The 19,677-nt window shown below is 42.3% G+C and overlaps 2 protein-coding genes across 7 annotated transcripts in view; both read right to left on the bottom strand.

The window, feature by feature from the left end:
• Positions 1-1,214, bottom strand: part of pak4 (p21 protein (Cdc42/Rac)-activated kinase 4) — a 41,771-nt gene extending 40,557 nt beyond the window's left edge. For 3 of the 5 annotated variants that reach the window (XM_031863531.1, XM_031863534.1, XM_031863539.1), the window contains exon 1: positions 1,088-1,214. The gene's annotated coding sequence lies outside the window, so the exon portion shown is untranslated. The other 2 variants (XM_031863533.1, XM_031863538.1) reach the window with 2 other exon arrangements.
• Positions 1,215-7,832: 6,618 nt separating this feature from the next.
• LOC116392275 (heterogeneous nuclear ribonucleoprotein L-like) lies at positions 7,833-19,646 on the bottom strand. Of its 2 annotated transcripts, none has more exons than XM_031863586.1 (14): positions 18,745-19,646; positions 17,122-17,237; positions 16,675-16,912; positions 15,801-15,886; positions 15,349-15,445; positions 14,959-15,031; positions 11,807-11,839; positions 11,057-11,128; positions 10,539-10,786; positions 10,252-10,373; positions 9,756-9,957; positions 9,587-9,644; positions 9,215-9,331; positions 7,833-8,406 (listed from the first exon to the last, which is right to left on the bottom strand). In XM_031863586.1, the coding sequence occupies exons 1-14, from the start codon at positions 18,820-18,822 to the stop codon at positions 8,348-8,350; spliced, it is 1,599 nt and encodes a 532-aa protein (XP_031719446.1). In that variant the 5' UTR covers positions 18,823-19,646; the 3' UTR covers positions 7,833-8,347. The 2 variants fall into 2 exon arrangements, with proteins under 2 accessions (XP_031719446.1, XP_031719447.1); XM_031863587.1 differs by having other exon boundaries at positions 9,221-9,331.
• Positions 19,647-19,677: the final 31 nt, after the last annotated feature.

Genomic DNA, 19,677 nt, shown 5'->3' with positions numbered 1-19,677 from the left:
ACACACACACATGTATGAATAACACACACACACGTATGAATAACACGCACACACACACACATGTATGAATAACACACACACACACACACACACACATGTATGAATAACACACACATATGTATGCCAGCTGAGGGAAAGGAGAGGAGAAGTGACTTGTGCAATAAAGAGTGGGGTCAACGAGGGGAGAGAGCAACTTAATCAAATCTCAGACAGACAATATCCTCCTTCGTCCTCCGGTCTCCGGTCTGGCCAGAAACACACACTTGCTTCTCCGCTGAAAATTAAGGTTTACCACATTTGTGACCAGTTAAAGTTGCATGAGCATTGTTATACCATTAATCAGTGGTTTACTGAGTAAAAGTGCTAATACCACACTGTGGAAATACTCCATTACAAGTAAATGCCCTGCATTCAAAACAGTAATTCAGTAAATGTGATGAGAGTACTATCAGCAAACGGTACCAAAAAGTTATAAGAAAAGTTGTAGTAGTTTGTAGCGTCTCTGTCCTGTGAGAACCACGTATCTCTAAAAAAGAAGTCGACTTTTCATGAGTTTAGAAAGACAGCTTTGTGACGATGCATTTTACCAGCTGATCCTAGAAGATTGTTAAACAGTTTACGGGTTTCACTTGACAGGAAACTTGAAAACTAAAAAGTAACTTGAGCTGCGGTGCTTCGTGATAGCTGGCAGACTGATAAGAAAGGCCAGTGTTACCAGAAACAGCTTTTCTTCTGGATTTGCCATTAAGCCGTCCAGCGAGCTTAGAGTGTTAGCATAGAAACACAGCCTTACCTTAAATTAGCTTATGTGCCCACAGCCAAGTCTTTTAATTGTTTAACAACTTCCACAAGTGACTCATCGTCTTGTAACGTGGCTACACCGTGAACACTACCAGCGTTACACCACTCACAGTGAAGTCTTCTTCAAACAACATACAGAGAGACCCGGAGGAGTTACTCTGGTCTCCTCTACCCAGACCTGAGAGCAGCTAGCGGTAGTTAGCCACTGTTAGCACGGGGAGCAGATACGCGCCACAAGCTCGCGCACCGTAAACTACCATAATTAAAACAAAATGTGCTGACTCACCCTGAAACTCAAAGGAAAACGTTTGTTCTGCCGCCAACCCGGTGCGGAAATAAACTTCCCTCTGTTTCAAAAAAAGCAGACGCGGGCTAACTTTGGGCAAACTGAAGTATCACTTTTCCCGACGCCATGTTGGTTGAACAGAGGGGGAAATACTACATCCGGGAAATTGCGGCAAAGCTCCATGGCAACCGAGTCAGCGACGGGTCGCTAAGGAGACGAGTTTTAGTGGAGCAGGGATGCCGTTTTTCTGTAGGTTCATAAAAACAAACACGGAACATGTAGAAGACGGAAGGGTCGTTACGTCATCATTTTGAATCGGTGGCTTTTCTAATTAATTAATGGAGCGGACATGAAAAAAACCCATATTGTATTGTTGACTGATATTTTGTATCTAAATTAGTTTTCCTTGTTATTAGTCTCCAAACAGATGTCTCTGTCAGACAGCTTCATCGTGATCATAACCACACTAAATGTTTGTGTACGTACAAATGAGGAAATGTTCTATGACAAAAAATATTTTAATTTATAAAAACCTTGCGTAAACCTGCCAGTGCGCAATTTCCTTTTATAAATCCCAAATCAATTTGTGACTGCCCACACGTGGGTGAGCCTCATATGTATGTTCATGCATGTTTATGCATAAAAATGAGTGAGTTCATCCGTGGTTCTTTACAGTGAATCACAGCAACTACCGAGCGACCAAGAAAATAAGTCTGACACAAGAATTGAGGTGCTTGATGGTGAGGTGGTCCCTGAACACAGATTATATATATATATTATATATATATATATTATATATATATACAAATTGAGAAGTTTTTACAGGGAATAAATAATGTATAAACGATCCTCTGCTGCCGCCCTTGGGAATGTTACAGTAACAGCAGCTAAACTGGCTCGTGATTAAACTAAACTCTACTTCACACATTTGAACATACAATCATATATCATATTATTTAGTTGGGGACGTTTTGCAGAAACGCTCTGGATTCATATCACAACCGTGTACTTTCTGTACTCGTGTTCAGAGACTACAGAACACATTTTTGTTCTCTTCCTCTCTAACAACAATCTTAGGCCACGTCCACACTATGCCGTTTCCATTGGAAAACGCATATGTTTTGCTACGTTTACACTGAGCGTCCACATTACACCGGCGTTTTCGAGCACCGAAAACGGAGGAATTTGAAAACGCTCCCGAGGACGGATACATTTCAAAATGCCGGGGTTGGTATTCGTGTGGACTGTCGCAAAACGGATACGTTTGGAAACGATGACGCCCACAAGTTCGCTACTTGATTGGTTCTTAGCAGTCATGACGTGTCCTTCCCTGATTCGTCACACTCCTGTCAAGTGACCGTTTCCCGGAAGTCATTAACAACAACATTGATTACCGATCGACTACCAGGTTAATTTAACATAGATAACTGATTACATGTGTTGCTGACCTCGTTGTCTTTACTAGCAGCTGTTGTGCAGTTAAAGTCTGCATTATTACAGAGGAAGCAGCTGTTATTGGAGCGATTAGCGAGCGGCGTGACCAGCTGCCTTATCAGCCCTACGGAGGACGTCTGAAGTCATGGTTAGCGGCTTTGGAGAGGGTGATGGACACAAAACGGAGGACTTTCCTGTCCTTAATAATGCTTAATAATTTTGTTCTGCGCATCTATTGTGAAGTCTGCAGATAAAATGTAAAGGAACAAAACAGTAATTGCTCTCCAAGACAGATAGTTAAGCCACCAGCAGAGCTACGAGTGACAGACGTGTGTTGACCACATTTATGGACCAATAATCTAGTCAACTATTATGTGTAAGTGTTGATTTTAAAGTACATTTTATGTGAGAGAGAGATAGAGCAAGACCCGCAGCGCTGTAACTAACATTAAGTCTGAAAAATAAAACTTCTAAAACTTTCCACGAAATGTATCCGTTTGAGTTCATAGAGGAAGATTTTAGAGAAGATCTTAAGTATCAAACACGACCTTTCATTATTAAAGACTACTTTATTACTTTGTCGTATTTTTTTTAATTAAGCAGCCAATCTACTTCCTGTTTACATAGACACCCACCCGCATGCCCAGTGTACGTGAATAGTCACGTGATATTCGTTTTCAGGTGTTTTAGTGTGGACGGAGATCATTTTGAAAACAATGCTGAAACGCCGTGTGGACGGAGTAGTGTGGACATGGCCTTAGACGAATGTACATGAATGGATGCTTATTACAATGCCCTTTATTCCCATAATGAGCTTTATAGATGTCTTATCTTGTATGGAAAATCATAACTATCACATATCGTCGAATTAATACAGCAAATGTGTTTATCAATGAAATAAACCACTTAATATAATAATAACAATAATACAAAAACCTTTACAGGGCCTTCCGATTGACCAACTATAAAGTCAAAATCAAGAGGCTAGATCTATGAAGAACGTTGTGCTCTCGTAAACTATTTAATCATGGAGACATTGTGTAATGATGACAAGACAAAAAAGTCACAGTCACAATCTTGTTAGATCTTATAGAGCATTTGTTATATAACATTAATGGTTTATATTTTGAAAATCCACTTTATCTGGGCTTACATACATACAGGTCACCTATTCTTGAGAATTGGGACAAACCTGGTCCAATCATGAAAACGCATTAACACTGATCAACACTAAATTCCATTTTTTTAACATGTGGAAATGTATTTTTAACATGTGGAATAAATATGATGAATAAAATGTTTTGGTCTGCTTTCACTCTTTTAAACTTGCCCTGTTTAGAAACAAACACCCGTCCAAAACAATAAACGTGGGCAAAATGTTTCCCCCATAGACATACAGTCTGTGGTTTTCTCCCCCTGCTGTGTCTCTGGCCATAGAGCAACGGCCGGGGGTCAGCGATGCTCTCAGCTGTGTTATCATTAGAGGCCCCTACCGACTGGGGGCCCGTTATGAGTGGGGAGTGAGGAGCCAGCAGGCAGTCAATGGCAGTATGAAACAAACAATAAGGTGTTTTAAGAAAGTGTGAGTCACCGCAACCACGAGAGGTCCTTGAGCGTCTCATAAGTCATAACAGATCAGTCATAATTATGAGATAATAAGTCATAGTTATGAGATAAGTCATAGTTATGAGATAAGTCATAGTTATGAGATAATAAGTCATAGTTATGAGATAAAAAGTCAATTATGAGATAATAAGTCATTGTGTTGAGAAAGTTTCTCGTCATGATGACTTTCAGGATCTTTATTTTTTTTCATCACAGTGGTGGAAATGGGTTTCCATAGTAACTTCTCAAGTAAACACTGGATATATTAGCAGTTGTATTTTTAGCCATAAATCATATCGTTACATAATTGCTCTGACATGGTTTGCTGTCGTAGACAGAGGTAACGAACTCCAGTGGACCTTGATGAGTGACACTAACTGTTGGGATGCTGCCTTACATCTAAATAAATGATTTACAAATCATTCTGCACCTATTTTCAGCTGAATACAGAGACAATGTTCAGACTGATACACTCTTTTTTGTTTCACACAGCATCCCAACTTTTTGGGAACTGAGGTTGTAGTAAGTCATCGTTAAAGGAACGGTTCATTTACAGTCTGAAGAGTGATCAGCAGTAGTTTAGGGGTGGAGAGGGTTCGGCCAGTTTGCAGAAATGATATCACACATTTCACTGACGTCTTTTCTAACTTGTTGGACCGAAACTCTCTTCTATCAGTGTAGGCGTCAAATCTGATGACCCGTTGTCCCCCGACTGGGTCCCATCTGTCTTCTCTCACACACACACACACACGAGGAAAACCAAAGACATGGATCAGGAACATTTGATGAACTGGCTCTTTAAAAAAAGACGAGAAAGTGAAATCTATGGACTGGAATCCTCACTTACTCCAACCTGGCTTGTTTTGGTTCAAAGGAAGGATACAAATAATAAAGCAATCATAAGAAACAAAAAGTCAACATCCTTTTCATGTGTTAGAAGAGATTTAAATTGATTGGTTGCAATCAAAGATCACTGTGAGGTCACACATCTAATGGGTCTATTACATACCAAATATTCCTATTCATCCAGAAGACATTTTCTTAGGAAGTGTACATATCTGTTGTTCCATAACGGTGTATTATGAGGTGTGAAGTTATAGTTTTAAAATTAGTGGTATTTAGACAGCTCAAGAGGAAATCAGGTGACTTTGTAATCACTTTTCAAAACAAACTCAATACCACCCATCTGTTAAATATTGTTTGAGAGAATATGGGCCACATACTGCCGGAGGGATTCAACACATTGTTTCAGCCAGTTCAGTGTTCAAGTTCCATTCATGCATTCAAAATCCATTTCCTTAAGTCCACATTCAGAGTCTTTGGCAGTGATATCTTATTTGATATAGTGAGGTTTGATTCCTCCATCAAACATTAAAGTTGAGGTTTATAGACTTAAAAGTTGTAGTAAAGCTGCAGGGTGAACACCGGTAGAGATGCTCTCCATTATGGTGAGATACGGTCTACCCAAAATGGACAGTCCGAGTGTCAACGGTAACTTACGATCAGATTAAGAAGCTCACGGCCCTTCATGTCTTCCGTTATGAAATTACAATAGTATTTAAAAAGGTATATCATAACATTGTGCACGTTCAAGAATAGACGGCAGTTCTAATAGTCCAGATTCTTGTCATCACACGGCAGTTTTTGGATGCCAACGTCTGTCTATTATTCCTACAGTTAACCAGCACTGATCCTACCGGGTCAGAGGATCATCTGCTTCATGCTTTCCTTCATCTTTCTGGAGCCGTTTCACCAACAGACACAATTTGATCTTTTCAGGCTGCGAGCAGCTCCGTCATGCATCACTTTGTGACTGACTGAGAGTGTGTATATGTGTGTATGTGTATACTGTATATACAGTGGGTACAGAAAGTATTCAGACCCCTTTAAATTTTTCACTCTTTGTTTCATTGCAGCCATTTGCTAAAATCAAAAAAGGTCATTTTATTTCTCATTAATGTACACTCGGCACCCCATCTTGACAGAAAAAAACAGAAATGTAGAAATTTTTGCAAATTTATTAAAAAAGAAAAACTGAAATATCACATGGTCATAAGTATTCAGACCCTTTGCTCAGTATTGAGTAGAAGCACCCTTTTGAGCTAGTACAGCCATGAGTCTTCTTGGGAATGATGCAACAAGTTTTTCACTGGATTTGGGGATCCTCTGCAAGTCTTCCTTGCAGATCCTCTCCAGTTCCGTCAGGTTGGATGGTGAACGTTGGTGGACAGCCATTTTCAGGTCTCTCCAGAGATGCTCAATTGGGTTTAGGTCAGGGCTCTGGCTGGGCCAGTCAAGAATGGTCACAGAGTTGTTCCGAAGCCACTCCTTTGTTATTTTAGCTGTGTGCTTAGGGTCATTGTCTTGTTGGAAGGTGAACCTTCGGCCCAGTCTGAGGTCCAGAGCACTCTGGAAGAGGTTTTCTTCCAGGATATCTCTGTACTTGGCCGCATTCATCTTTCCTTCAATTGCAACCAGTCGTCCTGTCCCTGCAGCTGAAAAACACCCCCATAGCATGATGCTGCCACCACTATGTTTCACTGTTGGGGTTGTATTGGGCAGGTGATGAGCAGTGCCTGGTTTTCTCCACACATACCGCTTAGAATTAACGCCAAAAAGTTCAATCTTGGTCTCATCAGACCAGAGAATCTTATTTGTCATAGTCTGGGAGTCCTTCATGTGTTTTTTGGCAAACTCTATGCGGGCTTTCATATGTCTTGCACTGAGGAGAGGCTTCCGTCGGGCCACTCTGCCATAAAGCCCCGACTGGTGGAGGGCTGCAGTGATAGTTGACTTTGTGGAACTTTCTCCCATCTCCCTACTGCATCTCTGGAGCTCAGCCACAGTGATCTTTGGGTTCTTCTTTACCTCTCTCACCAAGGCTCTTCTTCCACGATTGCTCAGTTTGGCTGGACGGCCAGGTCTAGGAAGAGTTCTGGTCGTCCCAAACTTCTTCCATTTAAGGATTATGGAGGCCACTGTGCTCTTAGGAACCTTGACTGCTGCAGAAATTCTGTTGTAACCTTGGCCAGATCTGTGCCTTGCCACAATTCTGTCTCTGAGCTCCTTGGGCAGTTCCTTCGACCTCATGATTCTCATTTGCTCTGACATGCACTGTGAGCTGTAAGGTCTTATATAGACAGGTGTGTGCCTTTCCTAATCAAGTCCAATCACTTTAATTAAACACAGCTGGACTCCAATGAAGGAGTAGAACCATCTCAAGGAGGATCAGAAGAAATGGACAGCATGCGAGTTAAATATGAGTGTCACAGCAAAGGGTCTGAATACTTATGACCATGTGATATTTCAGTTTTTCTTTTTTAATAAATTTGCAAAAATTTCTACATTTGTTTTTTTTGTCAAGATGGGGTGCTGAGTGTACATTAATGAGAAATAAAATGAACTTTTTTGATTTTAGCAAATGGCTGCAATGAAACAAAGTGAAAAATTTAAAGGGGTCTGAATACTTTCCGTACCCACTGTATACGTATACACACGCGCACACATATATATATACATATACACACACACACACACACCGTACTTTCAGGTGTGATTAATACCATGTTCTTCTCCTGATGAACTAAACTATACAGCTTGTTTTACAGTCTGCTGGGAAGCCGTCTGAAAACTCAAAATATACCGGAAACATCGACTTTCAGGAGGACGGCAGAATAAACACAATATTAAGTTGATTTTTTTTTACTTTTATTTTCTTAGAACAAAACAATTCTCCATCTGAATATCTGACACGGAAACGCAGAACTGAATAGGCATCAATTAAAATAACAAAGAAAAAAAAGTGAGCTATAATAATAAAAGTTCGAAAAGACAACTCTTTTACAAAACCATGTTGTCCACTGCCACTGAACCACCCGAGCATAAAACCAAATCGCTCAAATACGCTTTCTCACATCTCAGGTTACTGTAGAAGCATAATACAAAAAGTAAAAAGGACAACTTAATATTGAAGACATGTACTGATACTCTAGAAACCACATCTGGGGCATAAATATCAATACTTTGTGATGCCTGTGAGCATTCGATAGATCTGCTTACTGTACCAAATATGAGGAGCTTACACCTTAGGGATCAATTGCATTGTGAATACCTTTTGTTTCACAGTATTTTGAGGTGTTTTTGAAAATGGGATTTCTCTGGGCGTGTTACAACGTGTTGGAATGGTGGGCCAATCGTCTCTCACGGGCTACTACGGGGCGCTCAGTTAGCGTGCTGAACGGTGGAGAAGCACAGTTTGAGGGTGTACGGGTAAGGACCGGCTGGAGAGAGAGGAGAGACAAAAAAGATTAGGCTACAAGAAACATCACCCATCAGATGAATTATTCATATAACACGTGTTTACAGCTCAGTATAAATCCGCTACTGCCAAAGGTACTCCAGTAACCCGTGTTTGGGTCAGTAAGTAAACAGTATAATTACTACGAGATTGACTCCCAACTAAAAGTAACATTTACTTAAGTACAATTTTGAGCTACTTGTACTTTACTCAAGTATTTCCATTTCTTGCTACTATATACTTCTTCTCCGCTACAATTCAGAGGGAAATATTGTCATTGTTACTCAAGAATAAGAAGCATAAGGTTACAAAAAAATAGAAATACTCAAGTACCTCAAAATTGTACCCAAGTGCAGTACTTGAGGAGCCTAAATGCACTTCGTTGCATTGCACCACCACTAGAACATTGTTTCAAAGAGCTCAATGTTCTACAGAGATCAACCTCTGTATTTCACTCTCCAAAGGCAACAGCATTGATGCATTTAACTTTAAAAACATACAAATAGTATAGACCATAGTCATACTAAATCCTGTGGTACACTGAGGTGGCATTGCTCCTTCTACCCTCATACTAAGTCTGAGTGCTTCTTCCACCACCGTCACAGAGGAGGTGCTGATGTTGGACCTCGTCTTATCTGATCTCTGTGTGCAGTGATAGGCCTTCTGTTACTCAGACTGGGCACTTAATGGACCTGAAACAACTTGCTTTCTTTTGAAGCAGCATTTTCAGTCTGAATTTCTGCTCAGTTAAGAGTTGAATCAGGATCATGGGAACAGTTTTGGTGTCTTACCCGTACCTGCATTTTTCATCTGGAAGTGGTTCATCAGGGCCAGCGCCTCCATGGCATCGTTGATCGACTCCCACTCTAGCAGACCTGAGGCACTGCGGTCGCTGGGGGCTGCGCCACCTGGTGGTTAGGAGTCACAATTACACCACACATTCCAGATACAGAAAGGTATCGATGTGCAGTGTTAAGTGGACTGAACGTGATACATTGTTGCCCCGTTTTAAATCTTTGTCTACACCGAGCTCGCTACTGAATCGTTTTTTTGGCGGATTCCAGATGTAACAGCGGCCACATTTGATATGAGCTGATAATCTTTAACATGTTCACAGTTATAAACTTATATATCTCCCAATAAGCAGAATCAAAGCAGCTTACTCTTTCCTGTGAACATTTTGACGTTGACGGGGCTCTTGACACCGAGCTCATCACAAATCTGCAAAGAACACAACATTTATTATTAGGGACAGCGTGCACCACAGCGTTGTACATTTCTCTAAAGATACTTTCATTGGTTAACACATGCATATTTGCTCTTTCTACAGACCTGATTGAAAATCTCTGGCGTGACGTCTGGCTGGGCGTTGAAGAAGTGCAACACGTTGCTCGGGTGCTGGATGCGGTTTTTGGCCGCCTGCTCCGGCGAGGTGAACCGGTTGTTCCTGGAGCCGTGGAAGTCTTTGAAACTGCTCGAGCCGTCGTCCAGCTCATAGCACTGACCGGGGACGATGGCTTGCTGCTTGGACACGCTGCAGGGAAGGAGGATCAGACAGTCTAAGGATAGACACCGGTAGAGGCTGGAGCATTGATATTTCTCATGCCCTAACAAAGGGGTTGTATAAGATCACAAGAGTTGTGTAGGGGTTGTAGAGCAGACTTTTCCCAGAACACAAATAATTTCTTCCTTCTTTAGCAGTTTGTTTGACCGGACACCTACATTTCTGGAAAAGGACCAATTTGCTCGAGGCATCGTATTATATTCAGCATGGCTTACACCATCTGGACAACAGAAATGTTCTTGGGACCGGACGAGAGGAACTCACCACACATTCAGTCTCTGTCCGAAGAGAAAGTTGTTGTTGAGGTGAGTGATGGCGCGGTCCACTGCATAGCAGTCTCCCATTTCCACCATGGCCGCCCCGGGCTTACTCTTCATGAACTTCACCTGTGGAGAGCGACAGAACACAGGATTGACCGGTGCCCTTAAGAGACATTAAACATTCATTTGGAGAGACAGAACGGTTGGGTTTGAGATCATGGCTTGGGGCAAAGGTGCGTGTGTGGTTATGATTGAAACAGTAACAGACATGTCTACTGTCGAGATACTGACCCGCTCTACATTGCCGTAAAGGCAAAAGATGTTGAAGACGCGGTCGGCGTTCATCTTGACAGGCTCCAAGCCGTACAACATGACAACTGGAGACTCGGCGTGGCCGCCGTACTCGCCGGGGGGAGGGGGAGGGGGCCCGTAGCTCGGCCCGTAGCTTCTGCCTCCGCGCCCTCTCATTGGTGGACCCATGCGGCGACCCTCGTAGGGCGGGGAACCGTAGCTCTCGTCGTAGCCATGGTAGCCGCCCCCTGACGAATGAGGGCACAGATAAACAAGGTCAACTCTATTTTATGAGAAAAGTGTCACTACTTGGAGGAAAAGATTTGCTCCCAATATGTTTAGTCACAGCTAAAAATGTGTGGAGGACCAAATTATACAGCAAAATACATAAAGTTTAATAATCCACACTGAAAGTTTAAAAGGACTACTTGTTTTTTTTTACCTTTTTAATCAGTCCGAGTATAGCAGACAAAGGCACAGATGTTTATACAGATGTTTGTTTCAGAGCCTGTTCTTACCGTACTCTGGAGGGTGGTCGCCCAGCAGAGCAGGCTGTCTCTGGCGCTTGTTGGGGTTGGCATTGACATCCTCTGTGAGATCAGGAAGACAAAATAAGAGGAAAGGAAAAGGGTAGACAGAGAAAGTGACAGATGTGATAAGAGAAAAAACCCTGGCTGTAAATCTCTACACGAGATCGGGACACCTGAGCATCTACGTATCAAGACAACATTTAGACACCAACGATCTGTCAGATTGCACACCAGGAAGTAGATACATTATTTGTCATGGGCAACTTTACTAAAAAAGGTGCTTAATAATATAGCTATATACACTATAGTAATATGCTACATTACTATAATCAGTAATATAGCAGTAAACAACTATATTCTGTGTAAAGATACAGTAGAGTAATTCTGTGCTTTGTTTATATATGCATGCGTGCCTTAAAAGGACTTCGTATTTGAGACAAAAGCAAGCATTTCAAGATTGATTCATCTTGGATGTATAGAGCCGTACCAGACGGAAACAGTTATCAACTAGCCATTTATTTCACCATCAACCATGGAAGAAATGACCACTATTTCTGCTTTGTACAAACTAAACTAGTTTTACGGTCCCTTAAACAGACCATAATCAATAACAGTAAACTTTTAGAATATAAAGTGGAACAGGGGGATGTGGACGCTGATCTAGGAGGTTTGAAGTCACATTGGATAAGCATCACAAATGGCTCAATAGAGTGTAAAAGGTTGTACGCTCACACACACCTGGATTGCTCCCATTGCCATCTCCATCACCATCTGTACAGGTACACAATAGTCATACACAATCAATAAAGTACTTGTTTTTACCCCCGGGCAAATGTAAAATCACCCCAGTTAGAATGTCAGGAGAGTGCAGTCTGTGTGCTCACTTGGGAAGCATTTCAGGATTTAAATAAAATAAAAAGTATTTAATGTGTGGATGGCTTGGTACCTCAGCGGGCGACCAACCACAATCTAAAAGTGATTTGGCAACCAGCTTCTTTTGTAAGCTTTGGTGGATGAACTGGTCATGGCCCAAGCACATCCTACAGCATATCAAGTTCACACCCATTCCCCCGGATTAAAAGCATGATTTCATTCCCAAAGAATAGTTCGGGGAACCATGTAGAGATGATATTCCTGAGACATGACATAGTGAACAGACAAACAGCAGGTTTGAGTGACATTAGAAAACGCAGGATCCGACCGAACCCCAACCAACACCCTCTTCCAGAAAGAGAAAGATTAAGCCTGTATGAGAGAGGGGGGGAGGAATGGAGTCATGTCAGCCCTGTGTGGCGATGTTGGGTGCTGGGGCTTTGGGGGTCATGTGGTGCTGTGCAGGTATGTTCCCCGGGGAGGGGCTCGATTTACTTACTGCATGCTTACAAACAGTGGGGAGGAAGATATTTGCTGCAGCAGTTCCACCACTCATTTCATTCCATCCATCCCACACTCTTTATCCGTTTCCTCTTTTGGGGGAAACAACTCTCCACCTCAGGATCGACTCCCTGGTTTTATCAAGCTGAAACGCCCCATTGGTGGGTTGGTTGGTCGGCCGTTTGGCTGGCCTGTCTTCCCTTTTGTCCCTTTTTTTGGAATAGTCCGCTTAGCGCCCACTGGTAGGCCTTGAGGCTGCCATAGAGCACAGTTCAGTTGGGAAGCTGGCTCCTCTTAGCCGCACATAGCCAAACCTGCATCACATGGAAGGCGTTACACAGGTTCTAGATTTTAGAATAAAGAATAAAAAAAAAAAACTCCAAAAAGAAGAGAAGGGATAGCTAAACAGGGATGCATGGAGGAAGAAGATCAGAGGGAGAAAAAGATGAAGGGATGAGGAGAAAGAGCAAGAGAGAAAAGCTGAATTTCACTCGGGAAGAAACGCATAAAACCAAAAGATGGGCCTGAGTGTGCTTGATGGTGTTGTCAGCAGTGTCTCGTCTTCATCAGTTGTCTTGTGTTGACTCCAGTGTGGCTGGCTACAGCTTGATTCGGGCGTGTGAGTCATCTATTGGATCAGTTGGTGCGGGCGCCAGCGAGTGTCAGAGAGAGTGTGCTGCTTGAACGGGTTTTTGTTTAGTTTTTCGTGTGAACAACGCCGCCCAAAACAGTACAGGAAGGGCCGAGGCTTTTGCAAATGTCGACAGGTTAGTATCAGTATGCAGTCAGTTGGTTGTACCGAGATGTCAGTCTCTACCTTCTGTTTGGGTGGATGCTGTGTCTTCTCTGGTATCAGTCCCCGTTGCGTGTAGACAGTGGGGGGGGGGGGGGGGGTGTAGATGCAAGCTTTGGCCTGCTTTCAATGTGTCATTCGCTTGTGTCTCGAAATGGGTACGAGGGAAAAAAACAGGGGGGAAGGGCCCAAGTGTAGCTCAGTGCCCAAACCCCCCCCCCACCACCACCCTCTAGAAGTGGCTCTTCGTGGCTCTTGTGCTGGAATGCGGAGATGAGGAATGAGCGGTATATCAGTCCTACATCGGCATGTTGAATGGGTGGTGTCTTGTAGTTTGTCCCCTCGTGTCTCGGGGGACATTTGGCCCTCTGTATGATAGTGGCTGTGTCCTCACTGAAGAAGTGGATACTTGAGATGGTGGTGATGTTGTCAGCATGCATCAGCCTCTCCCTCCTGTGCGTGTTTTTTGTTGTTGTTGGACTTGCTGATAGCACCGATTTATCAGGAGGAGATAAGAGTTACATGACGTTGCAGATGTTCTGTTTACAGACGCTGGTCCTTGCCTCTGTTCTCACTTCTCAGACAAATCACACTTCAAAATAAGGCTTGAGATTGGCCAACTGCTCTTTTGTCAGAGCCGCTTTAATTTATCTCAAACTCAAGCTAGACTTTAGTATGTTGTTGGTCAACTTTAAAAACAGCTAAAATGGGAGAATTTATGGCAGAAGTTAGACAGTGGAAAAGACCAGGATCAGTCTGGGTGGCAAAGAAATGTGTCTCCAGTGACTGACTTAAAATACATGTTGTCGTAAAAAAAAAAAATAGTAACATTGCTAACATTTTGAACTTAATGCAACGTTTAGAGGTGTGGTCAGGAAGGCAGGAAGAGCAAATGCTGGTAAAAAGAACAGACTGAAATATGCAGACAGGATGCTCAACAGACAACGACAGCAAGCTCTGCTGCCCTGGAGCCCCGTGTCATCAAGTGTCGCAAAACCTTTAATCCTTTGCAGAGAATGAATATTTGACACTCTCCCACAAATGAAATAAATGCAAAAGTAAAAGAGAATATATTTTGATTTCAGGGCTCAACTTACTGGCAGTGACTTGCAGCTAAGACAATGTCAAGAGATATGAAGGAGCTGAAACACAGGTTTACAGGAGATGCCATTCTGCAGGAATTACAGCTCAGGTGCTGAAACTGACATAGCATCCGTCGCTACATTGTTTTTGTGTTTAGAACAAAACAAAAAAAGAACGCTAGCCTGAAGCTATGAAGACAGGAGTTACACCGTGAGTAACAGTTTACGTTGGTTTAATGTCACCTTTGTGTCTGCAAATGTGTTCCTGCCATTCCTGCCACACTGCAAAGCTCTTAAACACTGTAGCTTTAAAATAAAATATGTCGCTGGAATTGTGGGTATTCATTTAACATCTCGTGGCAAAATGATAAATAACCACAGCAATCTAACCTGAATATTATAGTCATGGCGCCCCTGCCTTCCCCAAACCCTGACCGCAGTGTTAAAGTGAGACCAAGAGCAACACTTCAGTCATAATGCCACGCAAGTTCTTCCCAAAAAGCACTACATGTCAGCATATTGGACACAATTTAAATCTATTTAGTAGCATTATCAATGAAGAGTGTTGCTGAAACTCCCCACAGTAGCAGCAAGGATGTTCAACGTCAGGCTCGTCGTTTGGGAGTGTGTGGATGTTTTACCTGGGCCTCCGAGGTTGGGGTTTGTGTAGTCCCAGGTGTCCTGGTCATTCTTGAACACATTCAGACGAGTGGGCTGAGGAGACATCATTGATATGAATACAAGGATGAAGATACAAACTAAAAGTTCAACAAAATATGTATGGTTATTTATACACACATTTAGACAGCAACACAAGGATTGGATATGAAAATTAAGTGTTTGGAAGTAATACGCTGCACGTATTACACCTTTGTAAACCATGTGTTAATCTAGTTGTGAGGCATTATGTCAACCCAGAAAGGTAACATTCCCAGCAGGGCTTTGGCATGTTATGGTGCAGGTGTGTGTGTTGTTCTGTGTCCACCACGCCCATCTCGTTGATGAACACGGGCCGGGCTTTGCAGCGGTACCTTGGCGTACTCGATCTTCAGCGTGCAGCAGCCAGAGTAGATGTCTGCTCCGTTAAGGGACGCCTTGGCCCGCTGGGCGCTTTGCACGGAGTCGAACGTAATGACAGGAGTTAAGGACAAGATGTGGAAGTAGCAGCATATCTTCATGACAGGAATGATGGATTAGAATACCAAAAAACACAAAAGGGTACTTTTTCAACTGAGGAGCAGTGTGCAGGTTTTTTTAGTATGCATGTGCCTATGCTTCCTGATGAGTGACAGACGCTACCAGCCAATCACCAGTTCATTAAGACATGTTTTAGAACAGGCTTGTACCAGAAAACAGGTGTTTCAAACTGAACCAACACACCAGACAAGTTAATAAAACTACAGCGACAACCGTTTGTTCAAAATACTGGGAGTCAACAATCAGATTCTGCCGCCTGTCAGATAGCACCCGCGAAAAAGGATATTCAACCATCGCCTGGACGCCGTTCTTCCTGAAGATGACGATTCTCTGGACAGGCCCACAGTTGTTGCAGATGGTGTACAGGACGTCCTGTGAAAATATACCGGGTTTAAAAAAAAAAACAATCAATATACATACAACACAGTGGTGAATGTTAAAATCAAAAAGTGAACATAACACTGTAGCATGTGTAAATCTGATCTTGGTTTAACATGCAAACTGTAACAAAAGGTTTAGGTCGCTAGTACAGTCAAAAATATATATGGAGCAACAACATCTGAGGAGAGATAAAGGCTCGTTGTAGCAAGAGACTAAGTTCAACCGTTTATTTTTCCGGTAAGTACATTACAAACAAGCCTGGTTTTCACTAGCAAGAATTCAGAATCCTAATTTATATCAAAGCTGATAAGAATTATGGACGCACACGTCTAACAAAGCAAACAATTTGCTGATATAATCAGCTGATTCAGCAACAATGAAAATCATTGCAGCCCCATGATAAACCACAATATCAGCTAGAGAAAAGCAGGCGTTTGCTTCATGTTGGCAGCCCTGTGTGTGTGCGTGCTGCTCATACCAAGCAGTTGACAGACACAAGTGTAGTCATGTTATTAAATATTTCAGCACCTCACATTCTGCTAGCAGTCTGCAGGGGAGTGGCAGGTGAGTAGGATAAGACATTAGAAGCCATAACTAAAACATTAGCCAGCTAACTTTTGTACACAGGCTTCTGTTTAATGCCAGCAGCGCTGACACTTCAACACCCAGGTCACAAGAAGCAGCCCTCACACTGGTGCCACTATTCTGTGGGACTTAAAAACGTATAGTCACAAAATGCGATGAAGCTCCACAAATCTAGTTGAAATGTGTGTATTTACCGAGGTGATGGGGTAGATGGGGTTCATGATGGTGAGCAGAAGAACATTGTTGACACTTCTGGAGTCATCGGAGTCTCCCGGCCTGGAGATCTTCTGGCTCGTGGAGTAGTTGATGAAGGCCGGGTGGCCGGCGATGTATACTTGGTTGTCTGCCGCATAGGTCACGGCTGTGGACGCTCCGTTCATGTCTTCGTACTCCACCAGTGCCTGGCGCTTCTTGGGCATCACCACCACATAGCTTAAAAAAAACAAAAGCGGTTAAATGAAGAGACTGATGCTGTGAACTCAACTGGGTCAACATTGAGGCTTTGCTGCTGGTCACAATTTGACCTGTAACTTCATACCTTGCAGTTAAAAAGGTTAAAAGTTGCCAAACCCAACATGATTTGTGCTCTTTGTTCTTTCTAACACATTTTCCACACAAGTGGAGCTGCTCTCTTCCTCTACCTGATTGCTCCAAATTCTTGCAAGGCCTCCACCAGATCAGCCTCAGTAACACCATCCACCAGCCCCCGGACATGCACCACAACGGATGGAAGGGTCTTGTGTGGGTCTTCGTATCCCTGTGTTGAAGAAAACAGAGAATTAGCCGACTTGTTCAGTGTGAATATTTACTTATCTGAAGCAGACACGTGTCCGAGCCTTCTCTGATACAATCACGTGGTCTGCTGCCTCCAAATGTATGAAAAGAAAAACATGCAAGCAGAAAAATGTGAATCAATACGAGACATAATAGTGGAAAAATACAGGTATAAAATAACTATAGAAAACAGAAGAAAATATAATGCTTTTGTAGACGATTAGTTAAAATAGACCAAATTACTAATCTAGAAATACTGGGCAGATTAATTGATAATGAAAATAATAGTTAGCTGCAGCCCTAGTGATATAGAGAATAAACCTTACCATACTAGTATTTTGTAGCAAACTACCATGTTGCTGTACCATTCTGTGCATATTTATTATGGGGTGTTTATGTGTATACGAGTAAATTTACTTAAGTACAAGCACTTTGAATTTGTTGTTGCATTTTACCATTTTATTAAACTCTACTGCGTCAGGCGGTAAATGTTTTAATTCACGACACTTCTCTTTACTATGCATCTGTGAACCGTAAACTGAAGGACTACGTGTTTTCTGAGCAGTAGTAGTTCAATTTAGCACAACAATAAACATCCATGGCAGCACAATGCTACATACACAACAATGCAGCAGTAACACTAATCCTAAAGACACCATAGCAGTAAAACAATGGCACCATTTGACTACATTATGAGTTCTACTTTTAACACTTAAAGCACATTGTGCCGAGTATACTTAATGCAGGACTTTTGCTTGTTTGTATTAGTATTTTCGCAGTGTGGTATTAGCAACGTTACTTTTACTCAAGTAGAGAATCGGAATACTTTTTCCACCTCTGGATAGGTGTGTAACGCATCATTTGCACGAGTAACAGTTGCCCGAAACAATTCAGAGAGACTACAGGGCAAATAGATGCTGTTGCTTATCGTTTGTCCTGAATTTACCTCAAAGCATGCTAATTGACCTCGGGTTGCAGCTGGGGGAAGGCGCAGCTAATCGCCGTGCATTATTTAAATGTTTAATTTAATACACTTTTCTCCTACTGAAAATGGATATTCGTTTTTATTAAACCTACACGTGACGTTACGGTAACACTAAAATGTTTGGCTAGCGTCCGAGCAGCCGCGAGCCAGTCTCATTATCACACGGTTAGCTCACAGCTAGCATGTTGCTAACCAATACCGTGTACTAGAACAAAGCCGGGCTCAGGCAAGGCCCGGTCGGAGCATCCGACAAACGATCCCTCTCAGGACAGCCCAGCACGGGTACATGTGCGGAGTGTGTTTCTGGATGCATATTTGAGAGGCCCGGCTGAGTAACTACGTGATAAAGCTGCTAAAACACGACAAACCTTCAAAAATGACCTGTGACGCGCCGTGACACTTTTCTTTGCCAAACGCGTATTTGACTGAATTGAACCACGAACGAGCGTGTTCGTTCGGTAACTTATACTAATATTCCACTGCGGCTCGCGCACACACGACTCACCGTGGCCATCCCGTCGGTTTTCTGTCGTTTCGTTGCCCTGCCGTCCTCGCTGTAGTAACGGCTCGCTGCAGTAGCCATGTTGTCCCGGTTAAAAAGGATGGTGGTAGTGACGCTAAACTGAAATGGACGGAAAAGTCAAGAAAAACTAGGCTCTTGTATCCACGCCCAGTACAGCGACAACGCGGGCTGTAATTGGCTCAGGCAGCCGTCGATCTGTCTATTGACTTGAGTACCAGCCAATAAGGGCGCGGTACGCGTTCACGAGCTTTAAATTTAGAACCATAGAAGATAGAAACGTTCAGAATCTGATTTATTATAAATAAATATAAAATCTGTTGATAGAGCACCAATGACCAACTATAAAATAAGAAAAAAAAGCAATTATGTAGGTTTTAAACAATACAAATAGTGCAAAGAAATAGACATGAATGGATGATTATGTACATAGTGTGTAGGATTTATGTTTACAATTTTATCCCACATTGTATTGTGATGAGTTATGTGTGTTAGAGTTGAAATTGATTGAATATTGACAGATTTTTTTTCCAAATTAAAATGTCAATGTTATTTCTGTCTGTACATAGTTCAATGTTTTACTTTTGTCCAGATTTGTTTTCCTCATTTTACTGGATGTCTATTTCGGTGTCCGTGCAGAGAACAATAAAACATACCATATCCCAAAAAGCGATTCTTAAACTTTCAGTGTTAGTAATTTTTTTTAAGTCAGTTACAGAGCTGTTTTGCAGTAAACGGTCACCAAAGACATGCGTTTTATGTTTGTGATGCTGTTTTTACGCCTGCAGTTTCAAAATGTGCACTCTTTAGAAATGCAGATGAACTAGTACACCACTGTAAAAATATCTAATGAAAAACTGCTGGTACCGTGACATCTTTCACAGAACATATCAAAAGAAATGAGAATAAATACACTAT

Source organism: Anarrhichthys ocellatus, unplaced genomic scaffold (assembly GCF_004355925.1).
Source record: "Anarrhichthys ocellatus isolate YVR2014 unplaced genomic scaffold, GSC_Weel_1.0 scaffold29, whole genome shotgun sequence".
In the NCBI taxonomy this organism is placed as follows: domain Eukaryota; kingdom Metazoa; phylum Chordata; class Actinopteri; order Perciformes; family Anarhichadidae; genus Anarrhichthys; species Anarrhichthys ocellatus.
This window is presented reverse-complemented; position numbering and strand designations above follow the sequence as displayed.

Coding starts and splice junctions, on each gene's coding strand:
- LOC116392275 (XM_031863586.1), bottom strand. CDS start 18,822: ATGGCTACTGCAGCGAGCCGTTACTACAGCGAGGACGGCAGGGCAACG. Junction 17,238..18,744: donor AAACCGACGGGATGGCCACG/GTGAGTCGTGTG, acceptor TCTTCAACACAG/GGATACGAAGACCCACACAA. Junction 9,332..9,586: donor CAAAATGTTCACAGGAAAGA/GTAAGCTGCTTT, acceptor CCTAACCACCAG/GTGGCGCAGCCCCCAGCGAC.